The sequence below is a fragment of the Pituophis catenifer genome, unplaced genomic scaffold (assembly GCF_029215685.1).
Source record: "Pituophis catenifer annectens isolate HBS135680 unplaced genomic scaffold, rPitCat1.0.hap2 SCAF_4, whole genome shotgun sequence".
NCBI classification, from domain to species: Eukaryota; Metazoa; Chordata; class Lepidosauria; order Squamata; family Colubridae; genus Pituophis; species Pituophis catenifer.
The window spans coordinates 1,685,191-1,713,175 of record NW_027256884.1 but is presented as its reverse complement, the minus strand read 5'-3'; the positions used below and the strand labels follow the sequence as shown (position 1 = coordinate 1,713,175).

At 45.1% G+C, this 27,985-nt stretch overlaps 1 protein-coding gene across 1 annotated transcript; it reads right to left on the bottom strand.

The window, feature by feature from the left end:
- Positions 1-8: 8 nt before the first annotated feature.
- ATOH8 (atonal bHLH transcription factor 8) lies at positions 9-27,983 on the bottom strand. The gene is made up of 3 exons (XM_070943247.1): positions 27,368-27,983; positions 13,659-13,850; positions 9-1,112 (listed from the first exon to the last, which is right to left on the bottom strand). Exons 1-3 carry the CDS (start codon positions 27,911-27,913, stop codon positions 1,107-1,109), a joined length of 744 nt encoding a protein of 247 aa, XP_070799348.1. The 5' UTR covers positions 27,914-27,983; the 3' UTR covers positions 9-1,106.
- Positions 27,984-27,985: the final 2 nt, after the last annotated feature.

Sequence of the window (27,985 nt, the reverse complement as noted above, 5' to 3'; positions counted from 1 at the left end):
ACATAGTATTCAAATGCCTTTGCATTACACGGCATTGAACATTTCTGACATTCAAAATGTGACATTTATAAACCTTTCTGGAATATTCTGCTCGTTGATGCTATTCTGGCTATCGGACCTCCCTTTCCTTTGATAATATACATTTTAATTGATCAGGTTAAATGGTGTGGTTTTTAAAAGAAAAATAGAAAGAAACCATCCCTTGTAACGGTCTTCGCAGCTTTGTCACAATTTTTCACTCAGAAAAGCTGGCTCTTTTTAAATAAGCAAAATTTGGTAAAGGCGAAGAAAAAAAATGTGTGGAACGATAGCATGGTGTAGGAAAAAGAGTGGAGAACTCGAAGGCGGCGTCAAAAAAAGGAATCGGCCTAGAATCTCTACGTAGCCACAAATGGACTAAATCCTACCTCCCTTGAATTCCACCCATCCTGATCTAAGCAGGTGAAGAAGATTCCTGTGCATTGACTTTTTAGCAATAAATCAATTTGATTAGACCTTCACACGTGGGTCTGATCCTTCACGCCTGGCACACGGGCTGCTTCTTCATGATTTTAAGTGTTTTCATTTTCAGGTAGGTAGAACTGTATTTACTGACAGAAAAGTTTGTCAGTTCTGACTCAGCTCCGCAGCCGTTACTTTAAACAGGCCTTGCCACCCTTTTCCTCTACAAAGACCTGCACATTTTGAATGTGCGTCCCACCAAAAGCAACCATGACTTCTTCCACATCTCAATAGACCCCTGATTTATATTGCCGACCACTGAAATTTACAGAATGTACGGATCATAATCTCTGGATTTGAGGAGACAATACAGAAATGCAACCAGCTCTTTGGCACTAACAACGTCATTACAATGGGGCTGGTCTTTGCTAGGAAGTAGAGGGAGAAGTTTCTCCATAGATACTAATATGAGATTGGCTTAAGAAGAAAACCACAGAAGGAAAGGTCTCCATCTTCTCCAAAAGAGTGTCACAACCCAGAGTGTTTCCATAGCTGGTCTTCAAATGACGGATGCTTTCTGCTCTCTTCAATGGGAACCCGGGCGCTTTTGAGAAGACAGGATGAACCATCTGCTCAGGTCTTCAGCTCAATCCACCCTTTGGTTGTCATTCCTGAAAACAAATGCAATAGAATCAAAGAAAGGGAATGAGGAATGCCTCTCATTTGCCAGCCTTTTATTGGCACGGGTGTCACTGCACTCCATAAATAAGTTGGAAGATCTCTGAAGAACATTACGTCCTTCACCATGATGATGAAGTAAACTAAAAGTAGAAACACTCGTTGCCACACGGTCCTCACCGTACTTAACTTTGCATCTATGGAATGTTAGCTGGAGACAATCTAGTTGGATGGGCATACAGTAACTAACAATCCCAATTGTTTAGAAGCAACTCTTCTCCTTGATTACATGCACCTCAGCTCACCACGTTGTGGTTAGCACTAACCAGGATAGCATGAGGAAAGAATAACTGGGTTTTTTTCAGTCTCCACCACTCATAGTTTAGATGATTTTATCTAAGAAAAACAGGCTACTTAGTGAGGCCTTCGCCTTCCAGTGTATGGCAGGTGGTAAGAATGGAGGTAATGGAGAGCAGAGAGTAAAGATTGAGTACAGATAGTTCTCAATTTATGGCCACAATTAAGCCCAACATTTTTACTAGGTGAGACAATTTTTAAGTGTGTTTTACCCCGTTTTATGATGTTGCTTGTTGCTTGATGTTGCTTCTATTCTATTCTCATTCCATTCTATTTTCTCTTTTTCTTCCCCTCTCCTCTCCTCTCCTCTCCTCTCCTCTCCTATTCTCATTCCCATCCCATCCCATCCCATCCCACCCCACCCCACCCCACCCCACCCCACCCCACCCCACCCCACCCCACCCCACCCCATCCCATCCCATCCCATCCCATCCCTTCCCTTCCCTTCCCCTCTTCTCTTCTTCTACTCTACTCTACTCCTATTTTACTTTACTCTACTCTACTTTATTCCTATTCCTATTCCTATTCCTATTCCTATTCCTATTCCTATTCCTATTCCTATTCCTATTCCTATTCCTATTCCTATTCCTATTCCTATTCCTATTCCTATTCTGCTCTACTCTACTCGACTTGACTCGACTCGACTCTTCTGTTCCATTCTATTCTGTTCCATCTCATCCCGTCGCGTCCCGTCGCGTCCCATCCCATCCTATTCTCTGCCAAGCAACAGAGTTTTGTAGATGATGGGAAATGGCTTAAATGCTGAGGAGATGAGCTGAAAATAAACTCAGGACTTTATTAACATGAATATGGAATGTTTACTACTCTTTATCTTAGACATCTTAGCATATTTAGTCAAAGTTAGGGTGTATTTTTTTTAAACAGGGCTGGCCGGTTGTTAGGTGAATAAATCAGGAGAAAGGATGGGGAACTTGGCATTGAGATGTTGATAGTAGGCGAAGGGACATTGGATGGCCCATCCTGCACTTCCAAATTTCTTTGCTATCTTGCAACCTTGAGATAGATTCAACAATCCCTTGGCTCAGCCTTGGACCCAGCTTAATTTAAATAGTTCTAACTTCTCCCATGTATCAATTTTTTTTTAAAAAAAAGTAGAATTGTAGTAGACTCATGTCGACTGAAAGGACACTTATTTGAAATGCAACCTTGACCCAACAAATTAACTTCTTGGTGTCAGCTTCTGAATGTCAGCAACAGATATGAGTTGAATGCAATTTATTCTGAGCCACCAGATACATTAATTCAGATTCTACCAAGGGAGATATTTCCTTGCCTCTAACCGTGAAGATTATCTTCCTGTAGTGCAAATATGCAGAGTCAGGAGAAATAATGTAGTCAAAACATTTATCTTCGTAGAGACAAAACCCTGATTTATTTCTTTCAATGAATACATTCCAAGCTTCTCTTTTCCACACCGCCAAGACATTATCATGGAATGCTCTAAAATGAACAACTTAATGCTAATATTTTTCAGGCCCCTAATATATCCTTTGCCTCCTGAATACTTAAACAAATTTTCATTAAATACATACGGTAATTAACGAACCTCAAGGTTGGGTTGATTGGGGTACCGAGATTAATTTAATCGTAATTCCTTTTATTTGGTCTGACCCTATTTAGGATCTTAAACTCTTTGAACTGGATAGAATAGAAGAATCAGTGTAAACTAAACCGAAATTTGGTTCCAAATCAGTGTGTGTCTCAAGCTCGGCCATTTTAAGTTGTGTGGACTTCAACTCCCAGCATGCTGGCTGGGGAATTCTGGGAGCTGAAGTCCATATAACTTAAAATAGCTAAAGTTGAGAAACCAATCCAGATAAAGCCTAGATACCACCACTCAGGTTGCTGTTCATTTAGAGACAGGGATGGGCTTCAAAATTTTTAGCAAGGGATTCTCTGCCTGGTTGCTGGATGGGCGTGGCCATGGTGGGCGTGGCCTAGTTGGCCTCCTGCACCACGGTCGGGAGGGGGGGGTGTTTTTGCCCTCCCCAGGCTCCAGAGGCTTTTCTCGATCCTCCAGGAAGGCAAAAACAGCCTCCCCAGGCTCCGGAGGCCCTCTGGAGGCTGGAAACGGGCCCATTTCCGGCCTTTTCAAACTTCCGTTAGGCTGGTTTTTCGCTCTCCCCGAGCCTCCATGGGCACCCTGCACCTATCTGCATCCAAAATGGGCTGCATGGATACTCCTGGGAGGGGAGGGGCAGGGTGGAGTGGGGCCAGCCAGGAGTGGGTTTGGGGGGTTCTCCGAACTGCACAGAATCTTAGCTAGAGGTTCTCCCCTTTTTAAATGTAAATTTTAATTTGTTTTAAATTATGGGATATTTTAAATTTGTTCAGCCAAATTATTTAATTCGTTTTTATTTTATTTTAAATTTTTGTATTTATGTGTTTTTATCTTGTGTCTGTTCACCGCCCTGAGTCCTTCGGGAGAAGGGCGGTATAGAAATTTAATAAAATAAATAAATAAATAAACCCTGCGAACCCCCAGCAGCCCACCCCTGCTTAGGGACCATTCAAAGTTACAAAAAAAGTGACTTAGGACTTTTTAAAGCAGCATGGTAAAATCAAGGTTTGCATTTTTTATTTTTTTAGTTTTTGACAGCCAGCTGCAGAAGGGACCGTAACAAGGAACATTAGAATCAAAGGGCCAGGCAAATGCATTCATTTCAACAGCTCTCCCTGAGCTTCACCACCTGTTTCAATCCCTAAAGCATCAAAGGATAGCACCAGAATAAACCTCCTAGCAATCGTTCCTATAATCTTGCGCCCTTGCGTATTTAAAATTTTTTTTGAAACGCAACTGGACTTGCTTGTTTTTCTTCTCCTTTGAAAATGTTTCGCTTCTCATCCCAGAAGCTTCTCTAGTTCTGACTGGCGGGAGGGGGATTTAAAGAATCAAATCTTGATGAACCGAAGAAGCTTCTGGGATGAGAAGCGAAATGTTTTTGAAGAAAACCAAACAAATAAGAAAGTCCAGTTGCCTTTTGAAAAAGCACTTTTGGGGCAGTGGACGATCGAGAAAGCTGGCTGAGGATCTCTGGGAGTTGAAGTCCACAAGTCTTAAAGTTGCCAAGGTTGGAGACCCCCTGTATATACAATGAGTTTTTTTTGGGGGGGGGATTTTTGGGAATTGTTGCTCCCTTCTTCCTAGGGCTGAAAGAGGGGGACTGAGTGACTGACCCAAGGTCACCCAAGTAGCTGAAATGGGACTAGAATTCACAGTCGCCTTAACCAGTACACCAAACAAGTGCTCAAGGAAGAATTAAGGAGAATTAAGGTGACACCAGTATGGCTTATAATGATTTCAGCCGGTCTCATTTGTGGGCAGTCAGATTTGCCATGCTGGGAAATGGATGGAGCTAAGAAGCAGCTGACAGGCAGGCCTTGCATGAAATGGGAACCAAACATCGCCCTTGTCATTCTCGCTCTGTACAATAAAACTGCTCTCTGCATGTTGCTTATTTAAAACTGCTATTGGGTTGGCACTTGTCAAACTGGGACTGATCTGAAATGCATTGGACAAATTGTGAGAGGGGTTCCAAACAGAAGCTGTGTTCCCTCTATTTTATTTTATATTATTTTGTTAAAGCCCATGCAATCCTAAATTGCATTAACAGAGGGAGTGAATCAAGATCAACGGAGGTACGAATATCACTGTATAAAGCCTTAGTAAGACCACACTTCGAATATTGCATGCACAGATCACCTATGATGATGTCCGGGTCAGTGGGCAGAGCCTCCCGCTGGTTTTACTACCGGTTCGTGCAAACTGGTCCAAACCAGGGGCAACCTACCACTGGTTGAGACCCTAGAAAAAGTGCAGAGGAGAGCAACCAGGATGATTAGGGGACTGGAGGCTAAAACATACGATGAACTGTTACAGGAACTGGGCCTGGCTAGTCTAGTGAAGAGAAGGACCAGGGGAGACATGATGGCAGTATTCCAATATTTGAGGGGCTGCCATAGAGAGGAGGGGGTCAAGCTATTGTCCAAAGCCCCTCTAGGCCAGACAAGGAAGAATGGATGGAAACTGATCAAGGAGAGATGCAACCTAGAAATAAGGAGAAATTTTCTGACAGTGAGACCCATCAATGATGGAACAGAAGTTGCCTTCAGAAGTTGTGGGAGCTTCATCACTCGAGGTTTTCAAGAAGAGACTGGACTGTCATCTGTCAGAAATGCTGTAGGGTCTCCTGCTTGGCCAGGGGGTTGGACTAGATGACCCACAAGCTCCCTTCCAACTCTGGTATTCTGTATTTGCACAGGGAGCTAGATATGTCTACCCTATCAAAGGGAAGGATTGTGGGGACATGATAGCTGTCTTCCAGTACTTGAAGGACTATCACAAAGAAAGGGGGACTGACTTATTCTCTAAGGTACCCAAAGGCAGGACAAGAAGTAATGGGAGGAAGATTGTTAAGGAGAGACCCAACTTTAGAAGTAGGGAGAACTTTTCTGACAGTACAACTAATCAGTAGAATAGCCTGTCTCCTGGAGTTGTAGGTGAAACCCTCAGCAGAGGTTTCCAAAACTAGACAGGACAACCAAATGAATAGAATGGCATAAGGTCTCCTGTCTTGAGTAGGGGGTTAGACTAGAAGACCTCTGAGGCTCCTTCCAATCCTATGATTCTAACTTTGAGGATCAGTTAGGACCAGTCTTTTCTTAAAAGCTTCCAGTGATGGAGCCCCCACAACTTCTGGAAGCAGCTTCTGTTCCACTGATTAATTGTCCTCACTGTTAGGAAGTTTCTTCTTAATTCTAGGTTAGAATAGACTAGAATAACAGAGTTGGAAGGGGCCTTGGAGGTTTTCTAGTCCAACCCCCTGCCCAGGAAGGAAACCCTACACCACTTCAGACAAATGGTTATCCAAGCTCTTCTTAAAAACGTCCAGTGTTGGAGCATTCGCAACTTCTGGAGGCAAGTTGTTCCACTGATTAATTGATCTCACTGTCAGGAAAATGTCTTTTTAGTTTTAGGTTGCTTTTCTCCTTGATAAGTTTCCATTCATGGTTTCTTTCTTTGGGTGCTCTGGAAAATAAGTTGATTCCCTCTTCTTTGGGGCAGCCCCATAGATATCGGAACACTGCTATCATGTCTCCCCTAATCCTCTTTTTCATTAAACTAGCCATGCCCAGTTCCTGCAATCGTTCTTCATATGTTTTAGCCTCCAGTCCAGTGGTGGGATTCAGCCAGTTCGCACCACTTCGGGAGAACCGGTTGTTAACTTTCTGAAAAGTTTGGTGAACTGTTGTTGGAAGAAATCATTAGGGCAGAGAACCGGTTGTTAAATTATTTGAATCCCACCACTGCTACAGGCCCCTAATCCTCTTTGTTGCTCTTCTCTGCACTCTTTCCAAAGTCTCAACTTCTTTTTTGCAGTGTGGTGACCAGAACTGGATGCAGAATTCCAGGTGGGGTCTTATGGTGACCCTTTTATCCTCCCCAAATGTGTTCTGCAAACGGAGGCTGGAGGGGGGGGGAATGATTAAAAACCAGAAATCAATTCGAGCCCGGGGGCTTTTATAGCAACTCTTCTGCTGTTATTTATGACTCCGGCTTCCTCTCTCACAAAGAGTCCTTTTGCTGGGTTCCCCCCCCCCCCGTCCTCCTCCTGTTCCTCTCTAGCAGCTGTTCTCCATGTTGCATCTTGAGTGATGATGAGGTCCTGAAAGTGTTTTTTTGGAACAGATGGCTAGGAGTATGCTGGGGAATGTGCCAGCAGAGAGCTGGGGGAATGCCAAATCCTGCAGTGACTGAGTGTTTTCGGTTCCAGCTCGCGTGCCTTTCCCCTGCCCTCTGCCCCGACTGGCGCCAGTAGGACTTCCCAACCAGCACTCCGAACATCTGGAGTCTGCGACTGCCAGAAGACCAAAGGGGGGGGGCAGAAGGAGGAGGAGGGAAGCCCTCCCTGCTCAGCTCAGCTTCTCTCCGCTCCACAAAATTGCTCACCAGCGAAATAACTAATCAGAACCACAAAGGCCTCTGTGCACGCACTCACCCGCCACACGGAGGGGTTTGCAAGCTAACCAGCTACAGGTCAACGGCCTCCCACCACCCCCTCTCTTCCAACGAGGGGTGTGTGTGTGGGGAAAGGCTTGTTACGTTCGGAAAAACTAATGAAGCAAAGAATATTATCTTTCCAATGCTGGAGACAGAGTGGCGGGTGGGGGCAGAGGGGGGGAAGGATGGCCGGGGAAAACGAGGTATTTTCCAGCCGACGAAGGAATGATGAGATGATTGACTTTTGGAAGGATTATGCTAGGCTTCTGGGTTCTGGGTTTGAAAGGCGTGGGAGTAATAGAATAACAGAATAACAGAGTTGGGAGGGACCTTGGAGGTCTTCTAGTCCAGCTCAAGCAGGAGACCTTATACCCTTTCAAATGGTTGTCCAAGCTCTTAAAAACCTCCAGTGATGGAGCACCCACAATGTCTGGTGGCAAGCTGTTCCACTGGTTAATTGTCCTCACTGTTAGGAAGTTTCTCCTCAATTCCAGGTTGCTTCTCTCCTGGATTAGTTTCCATCTGTTGCTGCTTCTCCTGCCTTCAGGTGCTTTGGAGAATAGCTTGACTCCCTCTTCTTTGGGGCAGCCCCTGAGATATTGGAAGACTGCTATCATGTCATGCTGAGTCCTTCTTTTCATTAGACTAAAGGTAAAGGTAAAAGTTCCCCTCGCACATATGTGCCAGTCGTTCCCGACTCTAGGGGGCGGTGCTCGTCTCCGTTCCAAAGCCGAAGAGCCAGCGCTGCCAGAAGACGTCTCCGTGGTCATGTGGCCGGCATGACTCAATGCCAAAGGCGCACGGAACGCCGTTCCCTTCCCACCAAAGGTGGTCCCTATTTTTCGACTTGCCTTTTTTACCTGCTTTCGAATTGCTAGGTTGGCGGAAGCTGGGACAAGTCACGGGAGCTCACCCCGATACGCGGCACCAGGGATTCGAACTGCTGAACTGCCGATCTTTCGATCGACAAGCTCAGAGTCTTAGCCACTGAGCCACCGCGTCTCCATTAAATTAAATTAAATTAAATTCATTAAACTAGACATGCCCAGTTCCTGCAACCATTCTTTATAAGTTTTAGCCTCCAGTCCCCTAATTCTCTTGGTTGCTCTTCTCTGCACTCTTTCGAAAGTCTCAACATCTTTTTTATAAAACGGTAATATGGACCAAGGTTAATATGGACCACTCATAATGGAGCACTTCCGAAAAAAGGGATCCACGGAAGGATTAGCAAGGATCCCTGGAGATCCATATAGGGAATCTCTGGATCCTGATGTCATCTGAAAATTAAGATATGGCAGAAGGAGCCACAGAGAACGCATATAGTATAGTGCTGGATTTACGACCAGAACTGAGTTCAAAATTTCTGTTGCTGAGCAAGATGGCTCTTAAGTGAGTTTTGCCCCATTTTGCAACCTTCCACGGCACGGTTGTTCAGTGGATCCCTGAAGTTCTTAAGTTACGAAACACGGTTCGAATGGTCGCTAAATGAACTGTTGTATGTCTGTACTTCTTGTTGGACAGCAAAAACCCAACACACACCAGGATGGAGAAAAAGTGGCATTTCCACCATCACACCATGAGGAATGGACGTAACAGACAAGGTGTCCTTGTAAAGCAGTGTTTCTCAACCTTGGAAGCTTGAAGATGGGTGGACTTCAACTCCCAGAATCCCCCAGCCAGCGCTGCTGGCTGGGGGATTCTGGGAGTTGAAGTCCACCCATCCTCAAGCTTCCAAGGTTGAGAAACACTGTTGTAAAGGCTCAGAGTATGTGTGGGGATTAACTCCACCCCAACTTTGCATATGATTTACTTGGATTATTTAATTACTCACAACCCAAAGAAGCAACAGAATTGAACTCTTGTCCACTGAAAATATTTGCAAATATCCCACAGTACTAGTTGAGGTAGGTTGGCCTCATTTCAAACTAGAAATATCTCTTCCAGGGTCATTTCTTGACCTAACAATCTTCTTATTCTAAGGGTGAAATATTTTTTATTTATTTACATGCCACCTTAATTCTTCTTCTTCTTCTTTTTTTTATAAACAACTCAAGGTGGTGAAAAAAATCTAAAATTCTTTCCTTCGCTGTTTTCGCCCCCCAAAATTACCACCCTGGGATGGGCTGAGAGAGAGTGACTGGCTCAAAGGTACCCAGATGGCTTTCCTGGCTAAGGTGGGACTAGAACTCCTGGTCTCCTTGTGATTGGCATAGAGACACCCAGGTGGCTTTCATTACTTAAGGCAGGACTAGAACTCCCAGTCTCCTGGTGATTGGCCCAAAGTCACCCAGCTGGCTTTCCTGGCTAAGGTGGGACTAGAACTCCCAGTCTCCTGGTGATTGGCCCAAAGTCACCCAGCTGGCTTTCCTGGCTAAGGTGGGACTAGAACTCCCAGTCTCCTTGTGATTGGCACAGAGTCACCCAGGTGGCTTTCATTACTTAAGGCAGGACTAGAACTCCCAGTCTCCTGGTGATTGGCCCAAAGTCCCCCAGATGGCTTTCCTGGCTAAGGTGGGACTAGAACTCCCAGTCTCCCACTTTCTAGCCTGGTGTTTTAATCAAGTGAGATTAAGATATAGGCCACTTTTTGTGAACTTTTGGCTGTAAATAAAAATGCTTCTTATTATGAAAGCTAAATTGGGCAGCTTTCAGAAACGGTCCTTTTATTAAGGGATGAGAAGAGGGGGGAGAGAGGAATGCAACTTTTTCCTTCTCAGGGAGAATTATACTTGTCAAAGTCGCTAAACGACCCATTAAAAATGTCAAATATCTTTTTTTCTTTTTAAAGGTTTATTTTAAAGGCCTATTGACGGCAATTAGGATGATGATGAGGTGATTGTCACGGCTAAACCATTTCTTGGCCCCTTTTCAGACCGTGAAGGAATTCAGCATTTGAGCAAAGGAAATTGGACAGGACAGAATGCAACATTCTTCCTTTCGTTTCCTATTGTAAAAACAAATAGAAAGGGGGAAAAAAGAAGAAGGAAAAAAAAAAAACCCAAATTCCATGCAGTAAAAAGGAGATAGAGGATCACAAAAGGGGATTCACAAGCCCAGTAAAAATATAACATCTGGAGCCTCTGCCTGCCAGGACAGGTTCGAACCGGCCGTTTTGGGGGAAGTGTGAAAAAGGGAACCAGGGTAGGGAAAAGTCATCGGCAACTGGGGTGAAAAGGACTCAGCTGGAGGAAGAGAGACAACCATCTATGGCAGCAGCTTTACCGAATCCTTCAAAAGGCAGAAGGGAAATCCCAGGAGGGGATCTGTAGAGATTCTCCATCATCCAGGTCATGGTTGTCCCAAAGGTGCTTTTTTCAGGAGGCAATTGGACTTTCTGGTTTTTCTTTGAAGACGTCTCGCTTCTCATCCAAGAAGCTTCTTCAGCTCTGACTGAATGGTGGGGAAGGGAAGGATTTATACTCCTTGCAGACAGCTGGTCATTTGCATCCTTTGAGAGGAACCTTGAGGCCCCTTGGAGGTTCATCTGTGTCTTCAGGATCACACCTGAGTGGTGCAAATGGGTGTGACTACAACGCAGTCCTTTCAGCAGTTCCAAGAAGGCTCCACATCCATTTGCACTACCTGAGGACACAGAGAAACCTCCAAGGGGCCTCAATGACCCTCTAAAAGGATGCAAATGACCAGCTGTCTGCAAGGAGTATAAATCCTTCTCTTCCCCACCATCCAGTCAGAGCTGAAGAAGCTTCTTGGACGAGAAGCAAAACGACTTCAAAAGAAAAAAGAAAGTCCAGTTGCCTTCTGAAAAAGCACCTTTGGGATTAGTAGGGGATGCTACAGAATTGCAGCCGAAAAAACAAGGAACACCTGAGTTACACTGTTCACACAAGCGTACAGGTGGACCTTGGCTTACAATCACAATTGAGCCCAGAATTACAGTCGTAAGTTGTTGCGGTCATTAAACGAGGTGTCTGTACAATGCCGGCTCTCCCCATCGTGGTCGTTATGTGGAGCATGGGGTTCCCCGGGGGTGGTGGAGAAATCCCCCGTGTTCAACACAAGCGGTTATAACAACCATATAATACACCGTGTTACTACCTTAACAGCTGCAGCCAATCACTGAACAAGAAAGCAGCAAGGAAGGTGGTAAAAGGGTGAAACTCATTTCGCAACTGCCCTGCTTAGTGACAGAAACTTTGGGGGTCCTTTGTGGTCGTACGTTGAGGACTCCCTGTTCTGTGTCTACAGCTCCAGGCGAGAAAGGCCGCCTGAGTCAGGGAGAAGGAACATCCTGATGACCTTGAAGGACACTTCGGGCATTTGCACAGCCCAGCTGGCGGAACTCATCTGACATTGGGGGAGGACTGGAAACTGTTTTCTCTGATTTTCCCAGGTCACCCACGGAAAGTGAAAGCAGTGGTGGCATTTGGGAGTGGACATTTGGAGGGGCTCGGAGCTGGGTAAATATTCCTGCTTCCCTAATGCTGCGATTAGGAACACGAATTAGTCAAGGAAAGGATGTTAAAACTGCATCTTCCCCACCTTGGGAAAGACCAGTATTATTCTACGCAATATGTGTTGCCCCATGAAGAAAGGAAGGAAGGAAGGGAGGGAGGGAGGGAGGGAGGAAGGCAGGATTGAGATGGAAGGAAGGAAGGAAATAGGGAAGGAAGGAAGATGGAGAAAAGAAAGAAGGAAGGAAGGAGGAGGGAGGAAGGAAGGAAGAGAAAGGAAGGGAGGGAGAATGAGAAGAAGGAAGAAAGGAAGGAAGGAAGGATTGAGATGGAAGGAAGGAAGGAAATAGGGAAGGAAGGAAGAAGATTGAGAAAAGAAAGAAGGAAGGAAGGAGGAGAGAGGAAGGAAGAGAAAGGAAGGGAGGGAGGATGAGAAGAAGGAAGGAAGGAAGGAAGGATTGAGATGGAAGGAAGGAAATAGGGAAGGAAGGAAGAAAGAAGATTGAGAAAAGAAAGAAGGAAGGAAGGAGGAGAGAGGAAGGAAGAGAGGAGGGGAGGGAGGATGAGAAGAAGGAAGGAAGGAAGGATTGAGATGGAGGAAAGGAAGGAAATAGGGAAGGAAGGAAGAAGGAAGATGGAGAAAAGAAAGACGGAAGGAAGGAGGAGGGAGGAAGGAAGGAAGAGAAAGGAAGGGAGGGAGGATGAGAAGGAGGAAGGAAGGCAGGCAGGCAGGCAGGATTGAGATGGAAGGAAGGAAGGAAATAGGGAAGGAAGGAAGAAAGAAGATTGAGAAAAGAAAGAAGGAAGGAAGGAGGAGAGTGGAAGGAAGAGAAAGGAAGGGAGGGAGGATGAGAAGAAGGAAGGAAGGAAGGAAGGAAGGAAGGAAGGAAGGAAGGAAGGAAGGATTGAGATGGAAGGAAGGAAGGAAATAGGGAAGGAAGGAAGGAAGAAGATTGAGAAAAGAAAGAAGGAAGGAAGGAGGAGAGAGGAAGGAAGAGAAAGGAGGGGAGGGAGGATGAGAAGAAGGAAGGAAGGAAGGATTGAGATGGAGGAAAGGAAGGAAATAGGGAAGGAAGGAAGAAGGAAGATGGAGAAAAGAAAGAAGGAAGGAAGGAGGAGGAAGGAAGGAAGGAAGAGAAAGGAAGGGAGGGAGGATGAGAAGGAGGAAGGAAGGAAGGCAGGCAGGATTGAGATGAAAGGAAGGAAGGAAATAGGGAAGGAAGGAAGATGGAGAAAAGAAAGAAGGAAGGAGGAGGGAGGAAGGAAGGAAGAGAAAGGAGGGGAGGGAGGATGAGAAGGAGGAAAGAAGAAAGAAAAGATAGAAAAAAGAAAGAAGGAAGGGAAGAGAAAGGAGGGGAAGGAGAGAGAGGAGGAGGTAGGAAGGAAGAGAGAGAGAGAGAAAGAGAAAGAAAGAAAGAAAGAAAGAAAGAAAGAAAGAAAGAAAGAAAGAAAGAAAGAAAGAAAGAAAAACCCCAAGCACACAGCCGAATTTCTGCATCTCTTGCTCTGTTTTACATTCTTAAATCTTGCATAACTCCATCAAGGTTATTCAAACCTAAAAGAATGTGTTTAAAACAGAAGAAAAAAGGGGAAAGAAGCAGCGCCTGACTGTAGAACAATATAAATCACAGGCTGGAAAAAAAAACCCAACCTTAAAGATAAGAGACTGATAAAACCACAGAACGGCAGCCGTGCAGAGCCCTCCCTCCTTTCCAGCTGGCTCTTTTCTCCTCCGACCCGAAACCTACCTTCCTTTTTTTAGACCTGCCTTCGGCCTGCAGGGTCCGGGTGCATTGCTCCACGCATTCCGAGAAGCTCAGGTTACTGTGGTCCGCGCTGTAATCCAGGTCGGCCAGTCTAGCCAAGGAGAGGATATAGTTACAGGCGATCCTGAGGATGGCCAGCTTGGATAGCTTCTGCCCGTAGGAATAGCAGGGGACCTGCAAAGGACAGCAGGACACATGAGGTCACATCATCAGAGCCACCTTTGGACGGAGAAACAGAAGCCTTGCGGTTCCCGGGACCCAAATGTCAGAGAACACAGAATGACAGAGTTGGAAGGGACCTTGGAGGTCTTCTAGTCTGACCCCCCCCTACTCGAGCAGGACACACTCTGCCATTCCAAGCTGGGCTGAGTGAGAGTGATTGGCCCAAAGTCCTCCAGATGGAGTTCGTGGCTAAGGCGGGATTAGAACTCCCGGTCTCCTGGTGATTGGCCCAAAGTCCCCCAGATGGCTTTCATGGCTAAGGCGGGACTAGAACTCCCGGTCTCCTGGTGATTGGCCCAAAGTCCCCCATATGGCGTTCGTGGCTAAGGCGGGAGTAGAACTCCCGGTCTCCTGGTGATTGGCACAGAGTCACTCAGGTGGCTGTCATTACTTAAGGCAGGACTAGAACTCCCAGTCTCCTGGTGATTGGCCCAAAGTCACACAGATGGCTTTCATGGCTAAGGCGGGACTAGAACTCCTGGTCTCCTACTTTCTGGCCTGGTGCCTCAACAAGACCCAACAGATTCTCTTCCACTAATTACTAATAAACCAAAGGAGAAACTTGAATAATCCAGAAACAAGAATGCAACTTGCATTGGATAAAATTAGATATATATATTTTAAATGAGGTTTGCAATTCCAGCACCTCCTTAGATTCAGTTCCGAATATCCAGGTTTCAACACGGCCAGGGATGCTTCCCCAGTCTTAAACTAATCTGTCAACTGTGCCCCTTTTGCCGTGATATCGACTTTGATCATAGCAATCATACTTAAGTCCCAGCATGCTTTAAATGGGGCACTTTTACGTGCCAAACATCTAGTAAGTCTCAGGGATGCAGGGCTGAAGGGAGTCATCCTGCAGACTTTAGGACTTTTTCATTTTCTTAAAATAATGACTCTGCTGGCTGCTAATCCACTTCCAGGCGGAATTCAGAACGCAGGTCGTTAAGAAATTTCCAGAACGTTTCAAAGGAAATTCCGAATGTGCAGGAAATGGCCCGACTTCAAAATGGACGGTTCCAATTTTTTAATGCTCAGAAATAGTTCACGTCAAGGTCAGGGCCTTGAAACAACCCAATTCAGAGGGGTAGAAAAGCAGCTTAGAATATAGACTCCTAGGACTGGAAGGGATCTCGGAGATCTTCTAGTCCAGCCCCCTACTCAAGACAGGAGCCTTTATATATCATCCTGAACAAATGGTTGCCTGGTTTATTCTTGAAAGCCTCCAGTGACGGAGCAGCCATAATTCAAGGACGCCAGGCATTAATTAATGATTAACTGTTCTTACTGTCAGGAAATTTTTAGGGTGGAATGTCTTCTTGATAAGTTTCCATCTGTTACTTCTTATTCTGCTCTCTGGTTCTTTGGAGAATAAGCTGACCCTGGTTGCAGGAACTGGGTATGTCTAGTTTAATGAAAAGAAGGACTTGGGGGGACATGGTAGCAATGTTCCAATATTTCAGGGGCTGCCACAAAGAAGAGGGGGTCAAATTATTCTCCAAAACACCTGAGGGCAGGATAAGAAGCAACGGATGGAAACTAATCAAGGAGAGAAGCAACCTAGAACTAAGGAGAAATTTCCTGACAATTAGAACAATTAATAAGTGGAACAACTTGCCTGCAGAAGTTGTGAATGCTCCCACACTGGAAGTTTTAAAGAAGATGTTGGATAACCATTTGTCTGAAGTGGTGTAGGGTATAGGGTTTCCTGCCTGGGCAGTGGGTTGGACTAGAAGACCTCCAAGGTCCCTTCCAACTCTGTTATTCTATTCCATTCTAAGAAAGTTCAAAACATTCTTAAAGATCCATCTCATCCTGGGCACCCCCCCCCTTTTTTTTTGAACTATTACCATCTGGCAGGCGGTACAGGACAATAAAAACAAGGACAAATAGACTGAAAAACAGCTTCTATCCCAGGGTAAAACCGTATTAAATTCTACGGTATAGTGCAATTATCAGGTTTTCAATTTCAATTATATAGAATGTAAAGGATGTATGTTTGTGCTTTTATTTTTATAGTTATAATATACACTGAAGACGGCATTTAATTTCATTGTACGAGGTGCAATGGCAATAAACTAAACTAAACTAAAAAACATTTGTGAATGGAGTTAAATTTGTATTACAATCCTATTCATTGTATTCTGACCTCTACGTGTAGAGGTAGACTTAAAATTCCTGGCATGGTTGTTTAATAGGCTTAGCCATGAGTCAATTCTTGCTAAATTAGGGTAGAGGAAGAATTGCTCGATTCGGCTACATGAGAGTTTACATCCACTTTATTATTTAGCCTGAGACAAAGGCATAAAGCAGCTATGCCGATAGGATGATGGACATCTTGGAAATCTTCATTGTCTGGGAAGGAGACTAAGATACCATTAGATTCACAGAAGGGCTCTTGATACTTCTCGATCATTTATAGCCAGAAAATCTTTAGCTAGAAATTTGACAGAAGTCTTCACTTGGTGTAACTGATTGATTGATTCAATTTGTATCCCGCTTTTCTCTCGCGGAGCTACTCAAGATGGCTAACGCAACATTAAAAACAAAAATTAAATCAAATTAATGCTAAAACCGATGAGCAATTCAAAGCTTGTGGAGTTGCCAACTGCTCTCTGAGCTGGGTTGTTTTCCCAGCTCGTTTCATTACCCAACTAGGTAACATCTTCAGTGCTCAAGAACTGAAGATGTTACCTACTTGGGCAGTGAAACGTCTCCAAGAAAACAACCGAGCTCAGAGAGCTTCAAGGGCTCTACAGTTCAATCCTGAGCTTCAAATAATCTCTTCTATTGGTTAGCCCCAAAGGTGCTTTTTCAAGAGGCACCTGGACTTTCTACTTTGTCTTTTGGAGGCTTTTGGAGACTTCTATTGGTCATTCAAACCTTGTTAAAAGAGAAGACATGTTATGGAGAAGTTATGGAGAAGTTATGGAGAAGGTAGCAGACAAATAAAGCCTCCAAGACAGTGATTCCCTCACCAGGAGCAATACAGGGTGGAGAAGTCCTCTTCTATTTGAGGAAGATGAGCTTCTAACTAGGAAACATCTCCCGAAGGGCTCCTCTTGAGATTTGAATGCTCCTACCGAGACAGGTGGAACTTCTGAAATACCATCTGCTGCTGAGCCCTTTCCTCAGAAGTGGAGGATCAACCCTGAAAGCTGAAGTAACGGACCACCTGTCGGTTCAGCAAAAGCATCACTTGATCTCTTGTCCTTTGAACTGGTTTGGAGCCCACCTGCCGCATTTCGCATTTTGTTGAGGAGAGCTAAGCCAAGCAAAGCCGAGATTCCAACTGCACGGATTAAAACAGGCGCTCAACTGAAGGTCTCCGATGGGCTCCCACCATGCCATTCATTCCAGTGAAGTTCCAGCCCTAGTGGATTTTTTTTTCCTTATTTTGTTCAGCAGGAATATATAACCAATAAGGGAAGGGAAGGGAAGGGAAGGGAAGGGAAGGGAAGAGAAGAGAAGAGAAGAGAAGAGAAGAGAAGAGAAGAGAAGAGAAGAGAAGAGAAGAGAAGAGAAGAGAAGAGAAGAGAAGAGAAGAGAAGAGATGGAAGGGACCTTGGAGGTCTACTAGTCCAACCCCCTGCTCAGGCAGGAAACCCCACAACACTTCAGACAAAGGGTTATCCAACCTCTTCTTAAAAATTTCCAGTGTTGGAGCATTCACAACTTCTGGTGGCAAGTTGTTCTGCTGATTAATTGTTCTGTCAGGAAATTTCTCCTTAGTTCTAAGTTGCTTCTCTCTTTGATGAGTTTCCACCCATTGCTTCTTGTCCTGCCTTCGGGGACTTTGGAGAATAGCTTGACCCAGTGGTGAAATCCAATTTTTTTACTACCGGTTCTGTGGGTGTGGCTTGGTGGGCGTGGGATGGCCTGGTGGGCGTGGCAGGGGAAGGATACCGCAAAATCCCCATTCCCTCCCCACTCCTGGGGGAAGGATATTGCAAAATCCCCATTCCCTTCCCACTCCTGGGGGAAGGACATTGCAAAATCTGCATTCCCACCCCACTCTGGGGCCAGCCAGAGGTGGTATTTGCCAGTTCTCTGAAATGCTCAAAATTTCCGCTACCAGTTCTTCAGAACCTGCTGGATTTCACCCCTGGATTGACCCCCTCCTCTCTGTGGCAGCCCCTCAGATATTGGAACACTGCTATCGTGTCACCCCTAGTCCTCCTTTTCATCAAACTAGACCTACCCAGTTCCTGCAACCGTTCGTCGTATGTTTCAGCCTCCAGTCCCTTAATCATCTTTTTTGCTCTTCTCTTCATTCTTTCTAGAGTCTCAACATCTTTATTACATCCTCAAAACTCCTGTCTGCATCTCTTTCGCTCTCCAACATACTAATATTTTCATGGCCCATTCTGGGGAGGACTGGTTCAGACGATATCGATAGAATTTAAAAGGCAAGGAAATGATGACCCAGGTATCTTACAAGATGCTTCAAACAAGCCTTACTTTGCACAGGTAAAGCACTACGATGGTGCCCGACATTTCCACTCCCAAACGAGACAGTTGTGGAGTGAGTTTTGCCCCATTTGTACAACCTTTCCTTCCACCGTCATTAAGTGAATCACACTGCAGTTGTTAAGTTAGTAACAGGGTCGTTAAGCGAACCTGGCTTCCCTCATGGCTTGTCAGGAGGTCACAAAAGGGGATTGTGTGACCCCGGGACACTGCAACTGTCATAAGTACATGTCAGTTACCAAGACTCTAAATTTTGATCGCTTGACCATGCTGGAACGGTCGTAAGTGTGAAAAGCGGTCGTAAGTCACATTTTTTTAGTGCCGTTGTAACTTTGAACATCATAACACGAATATTTGTAAGGCAAAGACTACCTGTAATGGCTTTATAATGTAGATGACTCTGAGACGCACTGGACTCCACTACTCATTATTCCCAGATAAGGAGATTAATTTTTAAGAGTCTAGTTCAGTGTTTCTCAACCTTGGAAGCTTGAAGATGGGTAGACTTCAACTCCCAGAATCCCCCAGCCAGCAGCGCTGGCTGGGGGATTCTGGGAGTTGAAGTCCACCCATCTTCAAGCTTCCAAGGTTGAGAAACACTGGTCTAGTTTATAGAAAGAGGATAGAGGGATGGTTCTATGGAATCTGTTTTATCCTTTCTACTAGGAGTTATAATATTCTAAAGATCCACCGGGAACTGGCAGGCAATAAAAGTTTCAAAAACCCATCGTCGAAATGAAAATCCCTCATTGTTTTAAGTAACCTCAATCCCCAATCAATAATTCGGAATGGATGGGTCATAATTCAAACAGTGGGGATTCGTGGCTATTGTCCAATTCTCTCCATTTGCTATGGAAAAATCATGGCAGGCATGATTTCAATCTATTTTCCAAGTTCTCCATGGCAGTAATTAAAAGCATGGAGAAACTGGCCGGGCCATGTTAGATCCAGTTTTGTCCCACAAAGCCATTTTTTTTTGGGGGGGGAGTTAAACTCAACTTTTGGTGACTTCATGGATAGGGTTCATGTAATTTTCTTCCTGAAAATGCAGAAGTGGTTTCCCGTTTTTGTTTCTTTCTGTGATTTTTCTTTGGTCACCTGGAATAATTTACAAAACTTGAGATTTGTGATGGATTCCCATTGAAAAACTGACCGGGTCCGACCCTACTTAGCTTCGTTGCTTAGATAGGGTTAACCAGATCCTACCATCTAACTCATTTCTTTTATTTATTTTTAATCAGTTGACGGATGTACAACTGTAATACGCAAATCATCTGAGAAAGAAAATATCCATGCACACATGCGTTTTTCTTTTGATCAGATTTTATTCCTGGCAACCACATGGGGCCTTAAGAAGTGGTTTGGCTTTCCAGTTTTCCTGGGGCTGAGCGAAAGGATTGGCCCAAAGTCACCCGACTGGCATCCTGCCTGAAATGGGACTAGATTTGGCTGAGAGAGAGAGAAGGACTGGCCTGAAGTCACTTTTTCCCCCCCGGTTTGGTCACCATATTATAAAAAAAAAGATGTAGAAACTCTGGAAAGAGTGCAGAAAAGAGCAACAAAGATGATTAAAGGCCTGGAGGCTAAAACATATGAAGAATATTGGATTTAATTTCTTTTTAACTTTTTCATTAGATGTTTTTTTACTGTTGTGAGCCGCCCTGAGTCCGGCTGGAGATAGGGCGGCATATAAATCTCATTAATAAATAAATAATAAATAAATAAATAGTGGCAGGAATTGGGTAGGTCTAGTCTAGTAGAATAGAATAGAAATAGAAATAGAAATAGAAATAGAAATAGAATAGAATAGAATAGAATAGAATAGAATAGAATAGAATAGAATAGAAGAGAAGAGAAGAGAAGAGAAGAGAAGAGCTGGAAGGGACCTTGGAGGTCTTCTAGTCCAACCCCCTGCTTAGGCAGGAAACCCTACAACCACTTCAGACAAATGTTTATCTAATCTCTTCTTAAAAACTTCCAGTGTTGGAGCATTCACAACTTCTGGAGGCAAGTTGTTCCACTGATTAATTGTCCTAACTGTCAGGAAATGTGAAAAGAAGGACTAGGGGGTGACATGAGAGCAGTCTTCCAATTTTTGAGGGGCTGCCAGAAAAAAAAGGGGGTCAACCTATTCTCCAAAGCATCTGGAGACGGGACAATAATAAATGGATGGAAACTAATCCAGGAGAGAAGCAACTTAGAACTAAGAAGAAAATTCCTGACAGTGAGGACAATTAATCAGTGGAACAACTTGCCTCCAGAAGTTGTGAATGCTCCAACACTGGAAGTTTTAAAGAAGGGATTGGACAGCCATTTGTCTGAAATCGTATAGGGTTTCCTGCCTGAGCAGGGGGTTGGACTAGAAGACCTCCAAGGTCCCTTCCAACTCTGTTATTCTCTTAATGAACTGGCTGACTCGCCTGAGGCAGAGTTAGATGTCAGATTTCCTGGCTCTTAGTCCAGCACTTAAACCAACTGGCTCTGAAACAATCACACAATATTGCAGAAGCTAATAAAATAAATCCCAAATTTGGCATCCCATCACTTGGATCAACATTCTTCCTTTTTTTTTTTGCACGCGCGATGAAAGAGAGAAAAACAAACCCAAATTATTACTTAGATTGTAATAATCCGGCTTCTTTTGCAGAGGCTTCTCAATATTGCTATTTCTACTATCCGCTTAAAGGAAGACATGCATAGCGCAGGAATTTCATCTGTATTATGTACATTAAATTCATTTCATTCTGAGAACAAGGAACATCCTGGGATTATTTTGGAAAAGGAAACTTTCTCAACAAAAGCTTTGGAAGACTTTGAGGTCCTCTTCTAGCCAGGCTGATAATATTGAAAAATTAATATACAAACAAGTGTACAAGAAATACGAGGAAAGACGTGAAATCTTCCTAAATCTAGTGAAATCTAGTGAAATCAAATCACGGATTGAGATTTGACAAAACCTAACTCAGGTTTACCAAAATTTTATCCATTTTCAGAAAGAAAGTCCCTTCTGTATTTTGTTATATGGTTATATTGCATTCTGCAAAGTTATTGATGGGAGGCTTCGCACCCTGGTAAGATACCAAATTATATTATATATAGAATAGAATAGAATAGAATAGAATAGAATAGAATAGAATAGAATAGAATAGAATAGAATAGAATAGAATAGAATAGAATAGAATACAATACAATAGAAAATATGGAATGGGATGGGATGGGATGGAATAGAATAGATATTGTAATGAAGAATAGAGTAGAGTAGAGTAGAGTAGAGTAGAGTAGAGTAGAGTAGAGTAGAGCAGAACAGAACAGAACAGAACAGAACAGAACAGAATAGAATAACAGAGTTGGAAGGGACCTTGGAGGTCTTCTAGTCCAACCCCCTGCTTAGTGGGGTTGTACTAGAATATAGAAGTTATGGGAGCTTCATTACTGGAAGCTTTTAAGAAGAGACTGGACTGCCATCTGTCAAAAATGGTGTAGGGTCTGCTTGGGTGGGGGGAGGGGGTTGGACTAGATGACCTACAAGGTCCCATCCAACTCTGTTAATCTGTAATATAAATTGATGGCTCCATACATATGGGTAAAAAATTGAGCAACTTCGGTGTTGGGTTTTTCACCTCCTAGAACAAGCAACTGCTTGAAATATCAGGAGACTCATAAAAACTTTGTTTTTATTGCTTGTGTGTTGCTTTCACACACAGATATTTTTCTTTTTCCCCCCCATGTGGCCGAGCACTGAAAAAAGACCAACAGACATTCCGCAGCTCTGCCAAATATTATATTTTGCACTGGGGAAAGACCGCAGGGCATTGATTCGATCCCATGAAATCACCAAAATGCCAGAAGAGTTGCAGCGATCCACAAACGCGGATATATATATATATCCCGCAGGTATTTCTTGACTTACAACAGTTGAGTTGCTTAGTGACTATTCAAAATCACAGCAATGGAACGCTGAAAAAGATGACTATTTTTACACATTTACAACAATTGCAGCATCCCCTTGGGGGTGTCACATGATAAAAATTTGGGCACTTGGCAACTGGCATGTACCTATGACAGTTGCAGTGTCCCAGGGTCACATGATCCCCTTTTGTGATCTTCCGGCAAGCAAAGTCAATGGGGAAGTGATTGGACAAAATTCACTCAACCACTGTCTTGCTTAGCAACAGAGATTTTGGGCTAAATTGTGGTGGTAAGTCAAAGGCTACCTGCATTAGATTTGTTAGGGGACCACATTAATCCAGATCATTATGGAATAAATTTATCAACTGGGTCACTAGGATTTGCCAACCAACCAGCCAGCCAGCCAACTAGTCAGCCAACCAACCAACCAACCAACCAACTAACCAACTAACCAACCAACCAACCAACCAACCAACCAACCAAATAGCCAGCCAGCCAGCCAGCCAACCAACCAACCAACCAACCAACCAACCAACCAACCAAATAGCCAGCCAACCAACCAACCAACTAACCAACTAATCAACCAACCAACCAACCAAATAGCCAGCCAACCAACCAGCCAACCAACCAACCAACCAACCAACCAAATAGCCAGCCAGCCAACCAACCAGCCAACCAACCAACCAAATAGCCAGCCAGCCAACCAACCAGCCAACCAGCCAACCAGCCAACCAGCCAAATAGCCAACCAACCAACCAACCAACCAACCAATCAACCAACCAACCAACCAACCAAATAGCCAACCAACCAACCAACCAACCAACCAACCAACCAAATAGCCAGCCAACCAACCAACCAACCAACCAACCAACCAACCAACCAGCCAACCAACCAACCAACCAACCAAATAGCCAACCAACCAACTAACCAACCAACCAACCAACCAACCAAATAGCCAACCAACCAACTAACCAACCAACCAACCAACCAACCAACCAACCAACCAAATAGCCAGCCAGCCAACCAACCAACCAACCAACCAACCAAATAGCCAACCAACCAAATAGCCAGCCAACCAACCAACTAACCAACCAACCAACCAACCAACTAACCAACCAACCAACCAACCAACCAACCAACCAACCAAATAGCCAGCCAGCCAACCAACCAACCAACCAACCAACCAACCAACCAACCAAATAGCCAACCAACCAAATAGCCAGCCAACCAACCAACTAACCAACCAACCAACCAACCAACCAACCAACCAACCAACCAACCAGCCAGCCAAGCAAACAAACAATCACCAGCCATGATTCCCCAGAGGTGCTTTTTCAAGAGGCAACTGAACTTTCTTTGTTTTTGTCTTTGAAGACGTTTCACTTCTCCAAGAAGCTTCTTCACTCAGAACCGAAGAAGCTTCTCAGATGAGAGGCAAAATGTCTTCAAAGGAAAGAAAAATCAAGAAAGTCCAGTTGCCTCTTGAAAAAGCCCCTTTGGGACAACCGTGACCTGGAGGACTGAGAATCTCCAGAGACCTCCAGTGATCACATGAACCCTTGGACAGCATCGCAGAACAACTGAACTGAAAAGGTGTGTGGAACACTTGTGTGATAGTGAGCTCATAACACTACCTAGTTCTCCCCAAAACGCCAAAAAAAGGGAGGTAGGGTAGATAGGGATCCTGAACCCCAGTAAATTCTGAATTGACTTGTATCCCTAGTTATATTTTGTATAGCATTTCTTCCTAGTCTCCAGCTAATGGTTGAATAAGGTCAACTGGTGCCACAAGGATGTTGCTAAGTTTAATTGTTTCTATTTATATCTTACTATTTCTAGAAGAAGCTGCAAGTGTGGCTTATACCAGCCCTTCTCAATGAGTTGCATCAACCTGAACTTCTAGAAGTTCACCCAGGGCCTTGCTTCCCGAAGATGCTGGAATTGCAACCCACGATGAAAGCCGGCTGAGATGACCTTCTCTTCCAAACGTGTCCCGCCATTTCAAAATCTCAAGTTGTTCGGAATTCAATAGCCCCAAATTGCAAACTCCTCAATACTCAGAATAACCACGTTACCATGAGAACAGCGTCTTACCCTAGGAGCTGATTTATCCCAATTCACGGTTAAACGTATCACGATAACCCTAACACAGTCATTCCAATTTTCTAGGTTCCCGTTAATGGCCTTGGCTTGACGGTCGTTAAAATATGGTGGCTTGGTACATCATGCGAATGCTGCTTAGGTGCAATACAGGAAGTCCTCGACTTACGACAGTTTGTTTAGTGACCGTTCAAAGTTACAACGGCCCTGAGAAAAGTGGCTTATGACTGTTTTTCACACTTACGACGGTTGCGGTCTCCTGGAGTCGCACGATCCCGTTTTGCGACCTTATGACGAGCAAAATCCACGAGGAAGCCAGATTCACTTAACAACACAACGTTACTGTTGTGATCCACTGAATAGCGGTTGTAAAATGGGACAAAGTTCACTTAACAAATGTTTCACTTGCCAACAGGGACTTTGGGTTCGATTGCGGTCGTAACTCGAGGACCACCTGTATTCTTGCTCTTGTTATTATTTCTTCTCCATTCAGCCTGGCACTTTTCAGAGGCCCCAAATTCCTGTCCGATGGGAGAGTCTCAATTATAATTCTTGGAATTATTTGCAAGGTTTAAGATTCATGCTTGACCCGACTGACACTCTTCACAGCAATCCTGGCTTCATGGAGTTTGGATTAAAAGCCCAACTTCCAGTTGCTCTTAACTGGGAGACGGATGTAACTGGGATGATCCCGGGGTCTCCCAGAGTGGAGTCTAATCTTGGCTGGATCGTTGTTCTTTTCCATGTTTACTCAAGATAGAAACAGGGATGGACACGTGGGACAGTGATCAATTTTTTTTTTTTTTTTTTGGACAAATGGTTTGACTTTGTAGCTTTTGCTTCTCACGCACGCACGGAGAAACTTTGGAAAAATATTTCCAGAGCGCAAAGCTGGATAGCCAACAGGAAAGCGTACTTGATTAACAGGAAGGTATAATTTACACCCTAGAAAGAGATCCGTGCGAACTTTTCAGATAATTTTCGGATAACGGCTGTGATTCATCCAAGTTGATTTCTTGGCAGGGGTGAAATGTAAAATGTGTTACTACTGGTTCTGTGGGCATGGCTTGGTGGGGGGGTGTAATGTGACTGGGTGGGCATGGCCAACTTTAAAAAAAAAAAAAAAAACTTTTCAAAGCATTTTTTCTAATGCTTTGAAAAGCCTCTGCTGATCAGGCAACTCAGCTGGGATCGTCAGAGACTTTTCAAAGCATTTTTTTTACCACCTCTTCGGCCAAGAGGTTGCAGAGAAAAATGCTTTGAAAAGCCTCTGACGATCCCAGCTGAGCCGCGGGATCATCAGAGACTTTTTTTTTTACTTTTAAAAGCATTTTTTCGTCGGAAGAGGTGGTAGAAAAAATGCTTTTAAAAGTAAAAGGAAAAAAAAAAGCCTCTGATGATTGCGTGGCTCAGCTGGGCAATGGGAGGGCGCAGGGATTTTTGCTACCGGTTCTCTGAACCACCCGCCACCATCGCTACCAAATCGGACGATCTGGTCCGAACCGGGAGCATTTCACCCCTGCTTCTTGGGGAAGAGTTGGGGTGGGTGGGAGGCACTAGACAGGTCACCCCAAATCACACATGGTGTCCAAGCAATTAGCATTGTTTCATCAGCTTCTTAAGGGGCCCAATCTTCTCTCTGTGGCATATAGGAAGTCCTCATCTCCCAACAGTTCATTTAGCAACCGTCCGAACTTACAACCAACGGCACTGACAAAAGTTGACTTTTGCCCATTTTTCACAGTTATGATTTACATTCAGATGCTTGGCAAATGGATTCATATTTATGACCGTTGCAGGGTCTTAGGATCATGTGATCCCTTTTCGGTGACCTTCTGGCAAGCAAAGTCAACGGGGAAGCCAGATTCGCTTAGCGACCAGGTGACTAATTTGACAACTGCAGCCATTCACTTAACAAATATGGCGGGGGAAGTCGTAAAATATTGCAAAAAAAGCCGCTCCTGACAAATGACTCGCTTAGCAACGTAAATTTTGGGCTCAGTTTTGGTCGTAAGTGGAGGATTATCTGTAGGGGTATGCTTTAATTCAGCTTAGAACTGGCCCTGCCTGATAAACAGAGGAACAACCAAATGCCAGTTCTGGACATTGCAGGTGGCTTTTAAATTAATAATAATTCTATTAATAAATGCTGTGCTTAATTGAATGAAGGGCCTAGCTATTAATATATATCTATAATACAGTAGTCCTTGGCTTATGACCACAACTGAGCCCAGAATTTCTGTTGCTAAGTGAAAAATTTTGTGTTTTGCTCCGTTTTACGACTTTTCTGGCCACTGCAGTTATTAAGATAGTAACGTGGATGTTAAGTGAACCTGGCTTTGACTTTGCTTGTCAGAAGGTTTCCAAAGGGGGGGGGGGGTCACGTGACACACATCCCCGGACCCTGCAAACGTCATAAATATGAGTCAGTTGTCAAAAGTCTTGAATTTTGATCACACGACAGTGGGGATGCTGCAACGGTTGTAAGTGTGAGAAATGACCCTCAAGTCCATTTTTTCAGTGCCCCTTGTAACTTGGCAAACGATTCCCATTTATGACGGTTGCAGTAACCGATGCCTCATGTAGCAGCATAAATTTTGGGCTCAATTGTCGTCGTTAAATTGAGGACTACCTGTAATTGATTTGGGAGGGGACCTCAGAGGTCTTCTAGTCCAACCCCTTTGTTCAAGGCAGGAGCCTTAGACCCAGATTGAGGGCCCAGATTGTTGGGGGCTCTGTAATGCCCCTTGGAGAGGGCTGCAGAGCCCAAAGTCAAAGGGCTATTGCTATACAGAGTAATCAGGTCGGAAGGGCCCCTGGGAGGTCTTCTAGTCCAGCCCCCTGCTCGAGACAAGAGAGCCCATCCCATCGCATTGTCCGGTCTATTTTGGATCCATGGAGACGCGCTACTCTGGATCCCTCTGGGCGTGCGTGTGTGTGAGAGAGAGAGGGGGGGGGGGAAACGGGTGGGGGTCGCGGGCCCCCCTTACCTGCTTGCGGAGCGCCTCGAAGGCGGCGCTGATGGTGTGCACCCGGGTCCGCTCGCGGGCGTTGGCCAGCAGCCGCCGAGTCTGCTGCAGCGCTTTGATCTCCGAGCCGCCGCCGCCGCTGCCGGCCGGATCGCTCGGCCGCTTGCGAGGCGAGGCGGAGCCCTCGGGGCCGCTGTTGCCGTTGCCGTTATACAAGACCCGGGCAGGGAGGGCGGGCAAGGGGCTCTCCGGGACCCCCGCCGACGGCGCCTCCTCCTCCTCCTCCTCCTCCTCGGGGAAGAGCGGCCCCTGGCAGCGCAGCGCCGCCGGGAAGGGCGCCTCGACCCCCGGCAGCCCCCCGGCTCCTCGCCCGCCTTCGGGGAAGCCCCTGGGTGGCGGGGAAGCCCTGCGCACGTGCTCCGGGACCCCCGCCTGCCCCCTCAAGCCGCTTCCTCCGCCGCGCAAGCCCGGCCGGCTCCTGCGCTTCAGCTTCTGGATGCCGCGCAACTCCTTGAGGCAGAAGCGCTTCCAGCGCGTCTCCGCGTCCATCAGCTGCAAGTTCTTCATGCTGGGCTGGACCGGGCTGGCCTTGCTTGCTTAAGGGCCGGGCTGGAGCTTTTCCCCGGACGCGGCTGCTGC

What these genes read in the sequence shown, in the direction of transcription:
- ATOH8 (XM_070943247.1), bottom strand. Translation starts at nt 27,913, where the DNA reads ATGAAGAACTTGCAGCTGATGGACGCGGAGACGCGCTGGAAGCGCTTC. An exon ending in TCGAGGCGCTCCGCAAGCAG is followed by an intron (nt 13,851 to 27,367) that starts GTAAGGGGGGCC and finishes TGTCCTTTGCAG; the next exon opens with GTCCCCTGCTATTCCTACGG.